Source organism: Callithrix jacchus, chromosome 8, assembly GCF_049354715.1.
Source record: "Callithrix jacchus isolate 240 chromosome 8, calJac240_pri, whole genome shotgun sequence".
Classification (NCBI taxonomy): Eukaryota; Metazoa; Chordata; class Mammalia; order Primates; family Cebidae; genus Callithrix; species Callithrix jacchus.
Window position 1 is genome coordinate 127,466,856 of NC_133509.1, and position 17,435 is coordinate 127,484,290.

Below are 17,435 nucleotides of genomic sequence, written 5' to 3' on the forward strand. Positions count from 1 at the left end.
CAAGTTCTGAGACTGTTGCTTGGGATGACTGTGATCTATTAAAAATGTTTAATTCCGCTTTGTAGTCTAGAACCTTCTGCATTATTTTGCCAAAAATGATGAGTGTATATTAACACCAGCTATTCTAATAGTGATGTGGTTTGGCTGTGACCCCACCCAAATCTCATCTTGAATTATAGCTCCCATAATTCCCATGTGTTGTGGGAGGGACCCAGTGGGAGATCGTTGACTCATGGGTGCAGTTTCCCGAATACTATTCTCATGGTAGTGAATAAGTCTCACGAGATCTGATGGTTTTATAAGGGGTTTTTCCTTTCGCTTGGCTCTCATTCTCTCTGCTATGTGCCTTTTGCCTTCCACCATGATTGTAGGCCTCCCCAGCCACATGGAACTGTGAGTCCATTAAAGCTCTTTTTCTTTATAAATTACCTAGTCTTGGGTATGCCTTTATCAGCAGCCTGAAAACAGAGTAATGCAAATAGATAATCCCCTAAAATCTCAGTGGATTGACATGATGGAAGTCCATTTCTCACTTACCTGAGGTCACCTCACCCAGAGCCCTTCTTGTCTCTCCCCAGTATTGTACCTGGAAGGCTCCGTGCTTGTGTTTGAGGACATCTTCAGACTGATTGCGTTCTACTGTGTCAGTAGGTGAGTAGACCCAGCCCTGCAAGAGGTCGTCTGATTGCAGCAGACATCTTTTTTTTTTTTTTTTTTTTTTTTTTTTTTTTAATTTTTTTATTTTTTAAATTTTTTATTGGATTATAGGTTTGGGGTACATGAGCAGAGCATGCAAGACAGTTGCGTAGGTACACACATGGCAGTGTGCTTTGCTTTTCTTCTCCCCTTCACCCACATTTGGCATTTCTCCCCAGGCTATCCCTCCCCACCTCCCCCTCCCACTGGCCCTCCCCTTTTCCCCCCAATAGACCCCAGTGTTTAGAAGCCCCAGAGGGAGGGGTGCAGCCCAGAGGATGCAGAGGGAGGGCACAGGCCCCTCTGGGAACCACAAAGGGACGTGAGGCTCTGAGGCTTTCTCACACTAGCTGATAAGAGCCCCGCCCTCCACACCTGCACCTGAGGCTCACTACCTGTCTCCCAGCTTCCTGTGTTATCAGCTTCAAGGACAGCCTGGAGTCCTGCGTGGACCAGACCCATTGCAGGGGTTCTAGAGGGATCTTCCTGTAGGGGTAGTAACAAGAGCTGATCCCCCTTCATAGGAGGTAGCTTGTGATTACTGAGCAGCTGCTGGGTGAAGTGGGTGTCTGCTAACCACCCTGAGAATTGCCTGTTTATTCAGAACTCGTTTTGGTTCAGTAAGAATTTAAAAATACATTTTGGTGCCGTAAGCCAATGACTTAAGCTACAGGACCTCAACAAGGGCTGGTGAGAGACTGGGTGGGGTGTGTTGGGGTCCAGCAGTGGGCTCTAGGCCCACAACTCCCTGCTGCCTCTGATGAAAACCATGCTCAGCCTAGACCACCCCTCCCCAGCTGCCAGAACCCTCGCAGGAAAGTTGAGGCTGATCATGTCACCAGTGGAGGGTGTCCAGGTTCTTGGTGTCTTGAACAATGAATTGCACAAAACCCACAAAGCAAGAAAGGAATGAAGGGATTTATTGAAAATGAAAGTAGACTCCACAGTGTGGGAGTGGGTCCGAGCATAGGGGCTTAAGGGCCCTCTTACAGAATTTTGGGGGGTTTAAACACCCTCTAGAGGATTCCATTGGTTACTTGGGGTACACCTTATGTAAATGAAGAGGATGAAGTAAAGTTACAAAGACAGTTATTTGGCCTACGCCCTGTGGAGAGGTTATTTCCTGTTATAGCTGAAGTATGAATCGACCTTGTGTTCCCTGCCGCCAGACCCTATTTCCTGCCTCAACTCTTCCCTGGGAGATATGATCCCCATAAATCTTTATGGGAGGCAGAGGAACCAATGGTCTCTTTCTTTTCTGTAACTGCTTCATGCTGGCTTTGGGCACAGTCCCTACCTATTGGGGATCAAGGGACTCTCACCTGCTCTGTCTAGTGGAAGCAGGGTAGCTTCTTGATGGCTGGGGTGGTATCTTCACCTGGAACTGACTGGAGCCTTTGTTGCATGATCATCTGAAGCTTGATGTCTCTAGGTGAGAGGAAATGAATTTGGTTAAAAGATTTAATGGGAACTTCAGGGGGTGGCTACCTATGCTGTCAGGAATGTTTGTTATCGAGATTTGCAGGAGGAAAGAGCAAAACGTGGTCTGTTCTAGAATCTATGTGTTTCCTTAAAGTCTTAGCACAAGTGATTCCATTTTGGTTTGGTTTGTTGGGGCCTAGTGCATGAGCTTAGTCCAAAACAATGGCCTCCTAGAATTTTGTTTAAAGAAATTCCCCCTTTTTGGTTAAGTTCTCACTTAGGTGAGAGTGTGACCAAGCTTAGGGTCTTAGCACCACTCTCAGTTACCATCATTTTGGGTTTCCAGTCTCAGCATGTCATTCACAGGATACGGTGTCTTCCTGGTCACACTCTTCTTTCAGCTCCTGTTATTCCAGTTGAAGAGAGACCATGTGACATTCTAGAGATGGCTGCATGCAAGCATTCAAACCTTTGAGAGAATCCAGCTCACCAGGGAGACCCATTATTATGACTATTGGGAGGATAATAGGGAGAAATTGGAGTATGCTCCTTACCCAAGGTCGTCATAAGCCAAACCTCCTAAAATCAAATAGATCAAAGAATGACTTAACTAAGCAGTTTCTCTGTTAATCCCCTACCACTGAATTTCTATAATCTTCATTCGATGTATTTCTCCATAGGCCGTAAGTGCCAGCAGCTGCACAGATACTTCTTTGTTCAGCCAAGTCTATCATAACTTTCACAAGAGAATTTGAAGCCTGTTGTGTAACTGTAGCCTTTACAGTAGAATCTGCTTATCATGAGGAATACATTTCCAATCATTGCTTCTTTCACTTTAAACCATGGGAAAAGGGCCAAACAAATGATGCCCTTCTAGAAGAGTGAAGGCCTCCTGGCAGTGTTCTCTTTAACCCATGATGTGGGTTAAAAAAAATGAGCCAATGTTTTGTCTCTGACTGATTAGGAGGCAACCATAATGAGGTACCATTCAAGTTTTTTTAAAAACCTACATTGGGCCTTTATCCTTTATCTATCAAAATATAGGGTTATCCATGTATAAGGCTGGCTGCAAACTCCTTCGCGAATAAAAGTTCACACCCCATAAGTGCACATAACAGACCCCTTTTCCACGTCTATTGTTCATAGAGGCATAAGCAAGGGAAAATATTCAAAGATAAGAGTTCCATGATAGTGGAAGCCTTAACCTGTGAACTTGGGAAGAGCTGTTCGCTTCAAGGATGCCGTCATCTTCTGGGGAGAAACCTCCCTGTTAGCCTTACCCCAAGGGTTCCAATGGCTGCACAGCTCCCGGAGCGTGGAGGGACCCTTCTCAGTTGTGAGTTTGTGAACCCAAAGTTTAAGGTCCCAAAGTTTTGTTGCAGTGTGGATGGCAAGGACAGTCTTTCTCTGATGTTCTCAGAAGATCCAAACTATAAAAAGCTTTTTTACCTGGTGAAAATACACTGTAGCATAATAATCTACTGTTACAACATCAACCCTCTTGCATGGGAAAGCTTTTATACAACCAGAACTGAAAATAACAATGGAATGAAATCCCTTTATAAAATGTTTAAATGGCTTATCAGGTGACCAAATGTACCTGAAGCTTTAATTGTTTTCCCAGGAAGATGCGATCAAGCATTGATTATAAACTATTATAGTAATTTATAAGTCACTACATCAATGTATTCGATTTGCATCATTTTATCTTTTCCACGGTGAGTCATGAAATGCAGAACTTTTAATAGTAAAAGCTGCAAGGACTCAGGAAGGACAAGATGGCCGTGCTGGTTGTCCACAAGGCCATGCTTTGTTAACATTAGACTTACATCCTTTGGATACCAGTTGTTTTTCCTAATTAGGTACATAGCACTGACAAGAAAATTTGGTTATTTTTGTGGTTTATAGTAACTTAACATAACAACCATAATTATAATTGATAGCATATACTTAGACATTAAAATGTTAGAAATCCCATATAATTTTGGAACATATATTACTGTTATTCACAAAATATAACCTAAAAAAATTGAACATCATTTTGGCAATCCCATGTACCTAAACATGTCAAATAATCTTGTTTACCTCCTTTCTGGATGTTTTCAGGGGCCCTCTGATCCATCCAAAAAGCCAGGCCTTAGGAAAGACAATTTTGAAACTGAAGTTCGATTTTGGAATTCCAGAATACTATAAATTATTTATTTTGCCAAAATGACTCAGAAATTTTCAAGCAGTTAAAAACCTTCTATAACCTTTTACAAAAAAAAAAAACAAAACACACATTGTACTGTTCTTACACTCTTTGCATATAAAACTGTTTCTAGTAGTCTTAATTGCAGGTTATAATGGCGAATCTTAGCATAAAACCTGTTAAGTTATGTTCTGACAAGGTTTGACTATTCCCAGCATAGCTAGAGCCAACTCCACCTGTCCTCAGGCCTTTACCTAGCTGGAAAGCAGGCAAGTTAAACAATGTTTAAAAGCCAGAGAAGTGGCTATTCGGAATTGGAGAGGATAGGCCTGGAAGGAAATGGTCTAGCCGTGTTAATACGGATTCTTTACAGATGTGAATTTTTCCCCACAGAGGACGGCTTTCAGGGCCATTTCAAAATGTGACCAAAAAACATGTTTTGGGGGAAAAATATTTTTATTTTCTTCTTTGTCTCGTAATGTTATGCCAGAGTCACATTGGAAAATAAGTCACACTACATACGGTTAAATGAAACCCATCTGATGAGAATTTTATGGTTCGTAGGGCATGGCTCCTCAGACCCCTTAGGTAGGCATTTGGATGCTATTTCAAAAATCAGAGTTTAGTCCTCATTACTTTAATCCAGACTAACAGCTTTAACTATAAAAACATTAATTAACCAAATGTCTCCAATTCTTTATCAGGTTTTAAAGAATGTTTTATTATTTAAACTTTGTCTACATCTTTCTCCCCCATTTAATGGTTCCTTGCTATATTGTTTCATAGATAACCTTTTCAGATCTGTAATTTGAACTAACTTTTAGATAATTACTGAAATAGACAAAATTATTCTTTTTTTCACTAATAACATAACCCTTTCCGGCACATTTTGTATATGAAATTACATGTTAACTAGAATTTTTATCTGTAGTAACCTAAAATCTTACTGAAACCCTAAAAAGCAAGAAATCCTGAACTATTAGATATGGGCATTTATGGACAAGAGCAATTCCACAATTTGAGAAACATATTTCCCCATATCACACCTTTTTTAACTGGAAATGACTCAGTACATGAGCATCAAAAATCACTTTAAGATTTTGATTTACACAAAAAGTTTACCTAAAATATTTATCCCATTCACTGTACTTATTTTTTACTTTTAACAAGGGAGACAGGAGACATCAATCAACATATGTAAAATGAACACTGGTTGGGTCAGGAAAGGCAGAACAACTTAAGGCAGGGAGGTGACTTGGGGGCTTTCAGGTCACAGGTAGGTGGGAGACAAATGGTTGCATTATTTTGAGTTTCCCATTACCCTTTCCAAATGGGGCAATCAGGTATGCACTTAACTCAGTGAGACTTTGAATAGAATGGGAAGCAGGCTTGCTCCAAGCAGCTCCCAGCTTGAATTAACACTGACATTTTAAAATATCTAGCAAAGGCAAACATAGAATTCAGACCAAATGTATGCTGACAATTCTCAAGGCATTTGTTTTTATTCCACCAATAATTTTTAAGCTAACTGGTTTAGTAAAGTTATTCTTAAGACACGTGAACTTGAAAATTGCTCAGACTTACTTATTAGCACTCTCCTACCTACAAGTCAATTTCGGTTGACACGACATATAACAATAAGTGTATACACACATACACACAACTAAACGTATGCACACACATAAACACAGATGCAATAGCTTGGAACTTTAGCCCTGAGATGGCAATACAAGCTCTCTGGTTTACTTTGCCCCAATAGATAATCCAATGAAAGCTGTGAACCAAAATTTCGGGGAAAGCAGTCTTCATGGCAGTTTGATTTTTAAACGGCAAAACTCCCCAGACTCCAAAGGGGACTGGGGCCAAACAAAAGGAGGGAATCACACATTAACCAGGTCCCCTGCTTAGAAAAGCAGTGTTAGATACAAATTGTAAGCGCCGTAAAGTGAAACCAGCACTCAGGCAAAAGTTTTCTCAGCAAGGCAATTTACTTCTATAAAAGGGCACTTCTGCATGCGAAGCAGAGGCAAGGGAGGGCTGCCAAAACAAAGGAGAGCAGGAGTTTTTATCCCTGACGCAGACCCTGTTCCTGTGTTCTCCCCCGTGGGCTGGGGTCGGACCGCACAATCTAGGCTAATTCCGATTGGCTACTGTTGACGTCATCAAAGGAGGTGAGGGTGGGTGATTGACGGGGAAGACGAATACCATACATCTGGGGCATATTTAGGCACAGCAGAGATAGGGAGGGCTAATAGATGAATGGGTAAGGTTACCTTTTAGAATAGAACAAAGAACCAGGAACCGAAACCCTTTGAAGAGGAACTATTTGTTCTTAACAATAATTTCCCCCTCTTGAATTTATACGTTTTCTTCTTTAAACTTATCTAACATGACTCGTCTTTGTAGTTCTTTCATGTGGAAGAACTTATCAGTATAGGATTCGGAAGAACTAGGGAAGGTTTTGCTAACAGCTGCTTCTACAAGTCTTTGGATTAGTCCACGAATGCAGGGAATAATGCAGCATCCAACAAGAATAAGCACAGCCATTGCGACTGCAAGAGAGCTAAGAATAGAGGCAAAGAATCCTTTCCATTTACCAAACCATTTCCCTAACCATCCTGTGATAGGGTCATCTATCCCAGAATTTGTGGCTAATTCATTTGATAAGGAGGTAAGAGCTTGTAAAGCTTTCGTAATTGTTCCATTAGGAGCTGTGTTGTTGGGGATGAAGGTGCAGCATTGGGCTCCTATCATAACACAAACTCCACCTTTTTCGGCTAATATCATATCTAGGGCCATTCTGTTTTCCCACGCCATCTGGCTAGTAGGCCCTAATTGTTCAGCTATGCCTTTGATAGCATCCGTAGTGTAATTAATAAATCGCTGTTGGTTATAATAGATGTAATTTATCCAATCTACATTTTTATTAATAGCTACCCATGGAAATATGGATTCAAATCCCGCAGCTATTGGGTTTCGGGCTTTGAATCTATCAGGCACCCCCCGTGGGACTCCAATTGCATCTATATAGACATGAGAGTCGAAAGATCCAAGAGGGGCCGCTCTAGTTTTACGGCGTTGTAGTTTCTCTTTTTCTGTTTCATGAAATGCCAGGGTGAAAGGGATGACCAGCTGAACTAGAGCACAAGTGCCACTCCAGTTACTTGGCAGAGTGTCCAGTAGGGGTCCGCCGCAATACCACCATACATCAGCTCGGGGATGAACAAGGGGAGACTGATTGGTAAGCTCTTGGAAAGGCTTCACCTCACTGCATCCCTTTAGGTCCCCAAAGAACACCAAATTTTCTCCCTGTCGTGAGAGACATGAAGTAAAATTGGTGTCCGGAGATGGAAGCTGGATGGCCCTCGGCAGCTGACCCACAGAGTGTTGAACTTCAGGGAACAGCAGAGAGAGAGCGTGACAGAATTCATTACCCCAGGCTGTGGGGTCTTGGAAAAGAGCTACCATACAGCTCATGCCCACTGGGTCAGAAGACCATCCAACTGGAAAGGGGACAATTTGGGCCTCTGGCCTACCACGCGCGCAAACGTAACAGTCGCTTTTGTTTAGAGTCTGAACGGAATATTCAATCCATTCCATCCAGGCATTTACATCCTGGTATCCTGTCTCAATTGCCAATGTTTGTTGTAAATTTTTAACCTCTAAAATAGCCACTTTGGTTTTGTCATTAGGTGGAGATGAGATGACAGTCTTAGCAGGCTGAGAAGATGTTGAAGGTGGGGGTGCAATGAAGTCCAACCTGAAGCCTCCTATGGGGTCTTTTCCGCTTACATCTGCTCCCATACCATATAAACGGCTTAGGATTGGGGAGGAATCCTGGAGAGTTGGGATAGTGATGGAAATTTGCACCGGGTTACATTGGTTATATTGACAATTGGGAGGGGCACTTCCTTTAGTAAAATGGATATAGGGCTTTAGAACTGCTAGTGGGAAATCACTTGAGGGGACCCAGTCTTGACTTTGAGTGGTCCAAACGACATATTCCCAAGTATGACATAATGGTAACATAAAGAACCTAGAAGCATCTGCTGTGGAGGGGCAGAGATATTTATCCGCTGCTGCAAGCTGTCTCTGGCTTTCGAGATCCCCACAAGGCACAACTAAACAAGCATCAAAGGTAATGGTCTGGGGTGAGTCTGATCTAGTTACATTAATAACGAGGTAGCTAGTAACAGAACAAGGAAAGAAGGAGGAGTAATAGAATAGAGAAAAGAGAGTTAAACTTTTCTTAGCTTTAGTTTGGTAGGATTTTCTCCAGGGACTACGGCCCATGACCCCAGAGGGGCTGGTGCTTTCTTGACTTGGGTGTGGTGGGTCCATCCTTTCTCAGCAGTTTGGACTGCAGTTTCAGTTGTTAGGAGCACGAGATATGGTCCCTCCCAGGAAGGTTCAAGTTTCTCTTCTTTCCAGCTCTTAATGAGGACGTAGTCTCCAGGCTGGTGCTGATGGACTGGAAACTCAAGAGGTGGGGTTTGCATCAAGAGACCTTTAATCCTAAGGGAAGATAAGGTACAAGACAGACCGAGTATATAGTTCCTAAGGAATTGATCTTTAGTCTCAAAAGTGGGAATATCGCTAATGGAACTTAACTATGGTGACCCATAGTTCGAGTGGCAGTTCGGATCCTGAGTAGAGTGATGGGGAGACACTTAGTCCAGGGTAATCAAGTTTCTAAAATTAACTTAGTTAGAAGAGTCTTTAAAGTCTGATTCATCCTTTCTACTCTTCCTGGCGAGGACAGATGCCAGGAGTTATAATACTCCCATTTGATTCCTAAAGCTTGAGTAAGCCCTTTAATGTTATTTGCAGTAAAAAAAAAATGGGTCCCACTGTCTGAATCAGTGTCTTCTACTAGGCTGAATGGAAGAATCGTGTTCTCTAGTAATAATCTGACCACAGTATTAGCTGCTGAGCTGAGAAGGGGAATGGTTTCAACCCAATGAGTGAGGTGGTCTACTATTACTAATAGGTATTTAAGGTGACCTAGTGGGGGCATTTCAGCATAGTCAACTTGAATGCTTTGAAATGGCCTTAATCCTGGGCTTCTGCCCCTAAAAGCTTGTTTTCTTAGGGTCTGCTTATTAGTTTTCTTACTCTGGGATGGATATCTGCCCTAAGACTTGTTCAAGAATTTGGCCAAACAGGGTAGGAGAGTCTGTAAATCCCTGGGGCAAGACCATCCAGCAGTATTGTTGCTTTCACCCTGAATGAGAATCTTCCCATTCAAAAGCATGTATGTCTCAGCTGTCTTTGGGCATCCTTTAAATCTATTACTGTAAAACCACTGATGGTCATGTGGAATCTTGCTGAGGATAGTGTAAGGATTGGGGACAGCAGGGTGAGTAGCTTGGACTATTTGGTTAATGGCCTGGAGGTCTTGTACTAGCCCATATGACCCATCTGATTTCTTTAGAGGTAGTATAGGGATATTTTATGGAGACATACAGGGCTCAATAACTTACCCTGAATAAGACCTTCAATTACAGTTTTGAAGCCTATCCTGCCTTCTAGAGGAATTGGACATTTCCTTCTCCTTACTATTTCCCTAGGGGTTTTCAACTTTATATGAATTGGGGGTATTCATAGTTTCCCTTGGTACCCTTCTTTTGACCACACACTGGGGTGAATGTAACTTTCTCCCGGGGTGGTGAGCAGGTTCAATGAAGTGAAACATCCTTCAGGCCAGGCATGCAGGCCTATTCCTAGTTTTAACGTCAGGTCTCTTCCTAACAGGTCTGTCCTGCTTCAGGGATTAGCAGGGATTTAATACTAGCTGATCGATTTTTGTATTTAACTTCTATTTCTTCTACAATTTTGGCTTTAAATCCTTCCCCTTTCACCCCTGAGGCAAGAAGTTCCTCTAATGAGTTTATACTAGAGGGCGGATAGCAAACAGAGGAGTGAGCAGCCCCAGCATCTATTAAAAAGGTGGTAAGCTCATGTTTGGGTCCCACCTCTAAGTCTATCAAGGGCTCTTGGTGGGTCTTTAGAGAAAAGACAGAGCCCCTGACTCCCTGTTCCTCCTTGAATGCCATCAGTTTCTTTTTCCTTTCCTCACTCAAGACATTCTCTTTCGAAGTGGGCTGCTCTTCCGCATTTGGAGCCCTTACCCCATCCTTCCTCTCCCTCAGTTCTAGGATTCTTTGACCTTGCTCCCCCATATGCTTTAGAGCACCTGGTAGCTGAGGATCTGGGTCCTCCAAACAGAGGTTTGGACCCTTTATAATTCCTGGCCCGCCGGAGTCTCTGTTTAGAAGCGTACGGGCTTGAAGCCATCTGTTGGGAGGTGGATAGCGTTAAGTTTCGTTTTTTGTTTTTGCTTCTCTTCATCTCTCCTCACATAAACTTTTTGGGCTTCCCCTAGGAGTTCCTCTATGGACCGGTTTTTCTAGTTTTCTAGTTTCTGCAACTTCTTTGCAACGTCTGGCCAGCTATTTGTGACAAAATGTAGCTTTAGCATTCCTTGCTCAAGAAGGTCTTCTGGATCTAAATCTGCATATTTCCTCATTTGTTCCTTTAGTCTTTCTAGAAATTTCATGGGGCCATCATCTTTTTCCTGTTGCATGTCAAATGCTCGGGAAAGATTCTGAGGGCAGGGCACTGATTCCCGAATTCCTTTAATTATCATTTCCCTGAGATCTTTCACATTTTCCCAGTGGACTGTGTTATTATCCCATTGAGGATCTGGGGCCAGGAATGCAGGTCTGCTGTGGGAACATTTTGGCCGGGAGGGTATTCGCGTTCCCAAATTGTCATAGCGGTCCTGCAAATTATTCCCCTTTGTTCCCCTGAGAAGAGGATACCCAGGATGGACATTAATTCAGCCCAAGCATATATAACTGGGAGCCTAGGAATTGATGAGTTTGGATTGCTACCCCTTATGGGTCATCTAGCAGGGGCTTAAGCTCTTTCTTTAAACCTCAAACCTCTGAACTAGTCAAAGAAGCATTTGACAAAGCCAACAGCTCCTTCTCCCTGGGGCACCTCTCTCAAAGAGAAGAGAGTTGGAGCTAATTCCTTAGAGGCAGAGGGGAAAGGAAGATTTCAAAAGTCTTTTTTACATTGCTCTACTTCCCGGTGTAGTCCCTTGAGGGAAGGATACTTAGGCTGACAAGGAGCAGACTCATGGGGTGGCAGTAATTCCCAAGAGTCAGGTTATAAGGGGGAGGAATAATAGGAGTAGGAGAAGGATCTAGGACTGGGTCCAGGATGGCAACAGATGCCTGGGGAGGGGGCAGGTCAATGGGGGGGGGGATTAAATGGAGGAAGGTGGCTTAGAGGGTCCCAGGCATGGGATCCTTCTGCCTAGGGGTTGGTTTTACTATGCCTGCTTTGGGGAGTGTGACGTCTAATCCTTCGCCTGCATTCTTTAGGGGAAAGAGGGGAACAACAGGTCCTTTTCTCCAGCAGAAAGCATAGTCTATTTCTTCCTGTGAGACCAAACTTTTGACATTCACAGACTAAATTAAAAGTTGACAAACCCAATCCTCATCTGATCCAAATTTTGGCCAGAAGATGTCAGGTTTGAGGATGGGTTCCTTGGTCCAAATGCAACAACAGTATTTTGTCATCTGTTGCTTTTTCTTGCACCTAGTCCTCTCATTTTCTTTTCAGTATTTTAGCATGAGACCTAAAGGACTATCAGAGGGGATCCTCCTATGCCCATACTTCCCTGTTTAACTGGGAGTGTTTCCCATCTTGGAGTTTTTGGACGCTCCCTCGAGTGTATGTGTGGCTCAGCCTCTCTCAGGAGAGATCTCTTGCCTTCCCTTTTCTCTAGAGACTCAGCCTCCCTCCACCCAATTGGAGGTTCCTTGCCCTCATTTCCGTTTGCTTCATCCTATCTGGCTGCTTCCCTCATGGGAAATTAAGTCCTTCTTAGCGTTGGTGTGCCAGTATAGCCCCATGGATGGCATATGAGGTGAGCATGGAGCCGCAGATAGGACCCACTCACTCCACACAGCAGTAGTGCTTATCACCAGTCACACAAGCAGCACTGCAAGCAATAGTGCTGGCGATCATTCACACACACCTTCCATGTGGGGAGAGGCAGGTCAACAGAGGAAATACTTGACCACTCCCATGGCGTTTCTTACCTTGGACTGTGCAGTTTTCTGGTCACCGCGGTGTTCGTAGGCAAGCCTTTGCTTCTCACGTTGCTAAGAGTCCACGTTTATTCGTCACAGCAAGTGGGGTCTTGATCTCTACCCCCTGAGGCCACCACAACGAGGCAGTGGGACAAGTCTATGCCAGGAGATAACCAGAGACCCCTTCCCCAGAGGAGAATGGGAATCCCAGGCAAGCCCCCAGATTGTTAGAAACAAACTGTTGGTGCCACAAAGTGAAACCAGCACTCAGGCAAAAGTTTTCCCAGCGAGGCAATTTACTTCTATAGAAGGGCGCTTCCTGCATGCGAAGCAGAGGCAAGGGAGAGCGCGACAAAACAAAGAAGGGCATGCCAAAACAGAGGAGGGCGTGCCAAAACAGAGAACAGCCGCCAGAACAACCAGAGCGGGGTTTTATCCCCACGCACTGCTGTTCCTGGGCCCTCCCCCGTGGGCTGGGGTCGGACCGTACAATCTAGGCTAATTCCGATTGGCTGCTGTTGACGTCTTCAAAGGAAGAGGACAGGACAGTACATCTTGGGTGTGTTTAGGCACAGCAGAGATAGGGAGGGCTAATAGATGAATGGATAAGATGACCTCTTAGAACAAAGAACCAAGAACCAAAACCCTTTGAAGAGGAGCTGTTTGTTCTTCACAACAGCAGCACAAGTGGGATCCATGCAACGCTATCCCATGTTCCCAGTAGACAGTAAACTCCAGATTCTAAACAATTTGGGGGCCAAGCAGCATTGCAACTGCGAGAGAAAATTCTAAGGAGAGATTAGTACTAGACCTCAGAACCTCTTCCTTTTGGGGAAGCTGAGGTCTATAGGATTCCCCAGGGCATCCTCCTGTGGGGGGGTGACACACTTTTTTTTTTTTTTTTTTTTTTTTTTTGAGACGGAGTTTCGCTCTTGTTACCCAGGCTGGAGTGCAATGGCGAGATCTTGGCTCACTGCAACCTCCGCCTCCTGGGTCCAGGCAATTCTCCTGCCTCAGCCTCCCGAGTAGCTGGGACTACAGGCACGCGCCACCATGCCCAGCTAATTTTTTGCATCCTTAGTAGAGACGGGGTTTCACCATGTCGACCAGGATGGTCTCGATCTCCTCACCTCGTGATCCACCTGCCTCAGCCTCCCAAAGTGCTGGGATTACAGGCTTGAGCCACCGCGCCCGGCAGACACTACTCTCTAAGTGTCAGATGCCTCTGGCCTTAGGTGGGCACTGGCGCCACTTCGAGAGCCTGCTGTGAGCTTTACTTTGGTACCTGGGTGTAATCCCCGACTTTTAGCATCCTTCTGATTTGATAAGGACATGCTTTCTCAGGCTTCCCATTCCATGAACTTTAATGATAGGAACTGGAGGCTGGGTGGGTTTCTTTTGCCCTTAGCCAGTGGAACAGGAGAAGGGAAGAATTTAGCATAAGAAAAGATGGTTTAAGTCCTGAAATATGCAAATTTGCTCTGAGCTGCCACCCATGGGATCAGGGATCAGGGATCACACTCAGAAAAGATTTAAAAAAACAAAAAAGAATCCTTCCCCATTCTGGACAGGGCAATTATTCCTTTCATTCCTGGGCCTTCAGGCAATACTGGTGAGTGACCCCAGTGAATTACCCTCAATTACTAAGGAGATACTGGGAAACAGCTACTGAAAGGCTGAAAAAGAGAGGGGGAGAAAAATGAAAAAGACCCTGGTCCCTTAAGTGAACTGGGCGGGGGCAGTTAGGCTTCTCCTCTGGAAACCCCTTAGCTTCACTGGCCATCGCCAGAAACCTGCAGTTGCTTCTGTACGTAGGCGCTGCCCACCGAGGGTCCTGAGTTGGAAAGGAAAAAAGAGAGAGAGAGAGAGAGATTGATTCTCCTATATGGAACAGAAAAGAAAAGGAGAAAGGAGAAAAAGAAATCCCAAACTTTGCGCTTACCTCTTCCCCCTGGCTGGCTTGCCAACATATGTCACCGGTGGAGGGTGTCCAAGTTTTTGGCATCTTGAACAAAGAACTGGACAAAACACACAAAACAAGGGAGAAATGGTTTTATTGAAAATGAAAGTGCATCCACAGTGTGGGAGCGGGCCCAAGCATAGCGGCTCAAGGGCACTGTTGCAGAATTTGGGGGAACTTAAATACCCTCGAACGGATTCCACTGGTTACTTGGGGTACACCTTATGTAAATGAAGAGGATGAAGTAAAGTTGCAAAGTCATTTATTTGACCTACACCCTGTGGAGAGGATATTTCCTGTCACAGCTGAAGTGCGAACTGGCCTTACGTCCCCTGCCTCCAGACCCTATTTTCCTGTCTCGGTAATAGTTGCTGCTAACAGCTGCCACCTCTAAGAGCACAGCGGGTACCTGGTGCTGTGCTAAGGGCTTTTATGGCCATCCTCTTTTGAAATCTTGTAAACAGTTTCAGGAGGTAAATGCTCTCATTATCCCCAAGTTATGGATGAGGAAACTGAGACTGAGAGAAGTCACTTGCCCAGCTAGTAAATGGCGGCAGCGCAGGGGTTCAAAGGAGATACATCTCCAAAGTGCACACTCTGTGCTACAGAGGCCTCACTGTGTGCATCCTGCAATAATTCTGATGACCTGGCAGGTCCCTGTAGGCCCACAAGGCAAAACATCAGAAGCCTCCTGGCCCTTGGCACGTTATGACACATTCGGCTGTCAGAGAGGCTGGCTCCAAGTTCTTAAACCATAGTGGAAGAAGCCCAGCCGTGTTTGGCACATGCTATGTGCTGTGAATGAATGAATGATGATATAATGGCAAAGCCCAGAACTTGAGCTTGTTATTCAATCTCTCTGAGCCTCAACCTCCTCTTCTGCCAAATTGGAATTATAATATTGTAATATTGGTGCTGGAGGAGGGAATAAGGTAACACAGGTAAAGAGACAGCACTGACCTGGGGCAGAGGGTCACACCTGTAATCCTAGCACTTTGGGAGGCCGAGAAGGGAGGATCATTTGAGGTCAGGAGTTCTCAAGACCAGCCTAGACAACATGGTGAAATGCCATCTCTACTAAAAATAGAAAAATTAACCAGGTGCCTGTAATCCCAGCTACTCAGGAGGCTAAGGCAGGAGAATGACTTGAACCCAGGAGTCAGAGATTGCAGTGAGTCGAGATTGCACCACTGCACTCCAGCCTGAGTGACAAAGCAGGACTCTGTTTCAAAAAGAAACAGCACCCTGCCCCACACCCAGTCAGTGTGCTTGTTCTATTTCCACGAACTGGGCCATAGGGGTTTTCTGGAGCAGAGACTTCGTCTGTGTCCAGGGAGCTCTGGAGCCACAGTCACCAAGCTTACTGCTGTCACCTCTCAACCTTTCCTCCATGTTCCAGAAAAGCAGGTGCCCCTGGGCCTACCCTCAAACTCCCAGGGTACTCTCAAGGAGGCCACAGGGCACAGAGCCTGGCATTACCATATTTTGGGGGGTGTCAGCTCCAAGGCCTGAGTTTGTGAGCAGCTCAGAAGTGAGATACTGTGGGAGGGAGAGCCCGGGGCTGGGAGTTGGAGAGCCATCACCTAGTAGCCTCTGACCCTGTGTAAGTCACCTGACCCCTCCTGGCCCTGGTTGCCTCCCTCATCAAGGGGATGTTAGCCAAGATGGAACACTCAAGTTCTAGAGCTCTGTGGTTGTGCAATTCTAAGTCCTGCCCTACAGACTCCTCCAGAGCCAAACTGCCAGAGGCACAGTGGGTGACATCCCAGAGGCATGTCATGTGCCTTGTGTCACCTCCAGAACATGACACAGAGTGGTGTTTCAGTGGATGCTTGTCAGTCCTGGTGTTTAGTTAGGCTATGCCGAACCACCGGCCTGGCCCTGAGCAAGCCCACCAGGCCCCTTTCCGTTCCCAGAGCCTCTGGTCAGTGAGCACTGGGGGCCTGTGGCTGGGCTGGGAGCCTGTTCCTGGAGTTCATTCCCTGGGACACCATGGCAGGCCCCAGAGGGCCAAGCTGCACAGTTAAAATTCTCCAGAGCAGGACACCCCTGTCCCTCCCAATCCAGCACTCAGGAAGCACAGCTGTGCTCTGTTGGCAGCCTCTGTCCCCAGAAGTAAAAAAGGGGACAGGCTCTGCTTTGAGATGCTCACCCCAAACCTAATGCAAAGCCTATGTAGACTGGTGTGAGGACTCTAGAGAGGGTTTCCAGATGGGGCTGGCTCCGATAGTCACCAAAGAGCTGGTTAAAAATACAGACTCCTGGCCGGGCGCGGTGGCTCAAGCCTGTAATCCCAGCACTTTGGGAGGCTGAGGCAGGTGGATCACGAGGTCAACAGATCGAGACCATCTTGGTCAACATGGTGAAACCCCATCTCTACTAAAAATACAAAAAATTAGCTGGGCATGGTGGTAGGTGCCTGTAATCCCAGCTACTCAGGAGGCTGAGGCAGGAGAATTGCTCGAACCCAGGAGGCGGAGGTTGTGGTGAGCCGAGATCACGCCATTGCACTCCAGCCTGGGTAACAAGAGCGAAACTCCATCTCAAAAAAATATATATATACAGACTTCTGGGGTCTACCTAGGAGATCCTGACTCAGTGGCTTTAGGGTGGGACATAGGAATCTATATATTTTTTTGAGCGGGAGTCTCACTCTGTTGCCCACACTGGAGTGCAGTGGCATGATCTTGGTTCACTGCAACCTCTGCCTCCAGAGTTCAGGCGATTCTCCTGCCTCAGTCTCCCGAGTAGCTGAGACTATAGGCACACACCACCTACCACCCACCACCACCCCCAGCTAATTTCTTTTTTTTTTTTTTTTGTATTTTTAGTAGAGACAGGGTTTCACCATGTTGATCAGGCTGGTCTTCAAGTGATCCACCCACCTCAGCCTCCTAAAAGTAGGAATCTGCATTTATAACGAGCCTGTCTCAGACCAGGGTTTGAGAACTGCTTCCAGGTGAATGATACCAATTGCTTAGCTAGGGGTCTCTAGGGGCAGACTTTGGGACAGGATTCATATCCAAGGGATGATTCAGGACTTGTCCTTGAGGAAAAA

General features: G+C 45.3%; 1 protein-coding gene and 1 long non-coding RNA gene across 5 annotated transcripts in view; one reads left to right on the forward strand and one right to left on the reverse strand.

Annotated features, from left to right (window-relative positions):
- The window catches only part of RIN3 (Ras and Rab interactor 3), a 174,292-nt gene that overhangs the window by 100,962 nt on the left and 55,895 nt on the right, over window positions 1-17,435 (forward strand). For all 4 annotated transcript variants that reach the window (XM_035261311.3, XM_035261312.3, XM_035261314.3 and 1 more), the window contains one exon: window positions 579-651. In XM_035261311.3, coding sequence (XP_035117202.2) covers window positions 579-651 — 73 coding nt within the window. The remainder of the gene's footprint in view (window positions 1-578; window positions 652-17,435) is intronic.
- On the reverse strand, window positions 6,279-12,822 carry LOC118145018 (uncharacterized). The gene is made up of 2 exons (XR_013521470.1): window positions 12,427-12,822; window positions 6,279-8,824 (listed from the first exon to the last, which is right to left on the reverse strand). It is a non-coding gene; the product is annotated as an uncharacterized LOC118145018 (long non-coding RNA).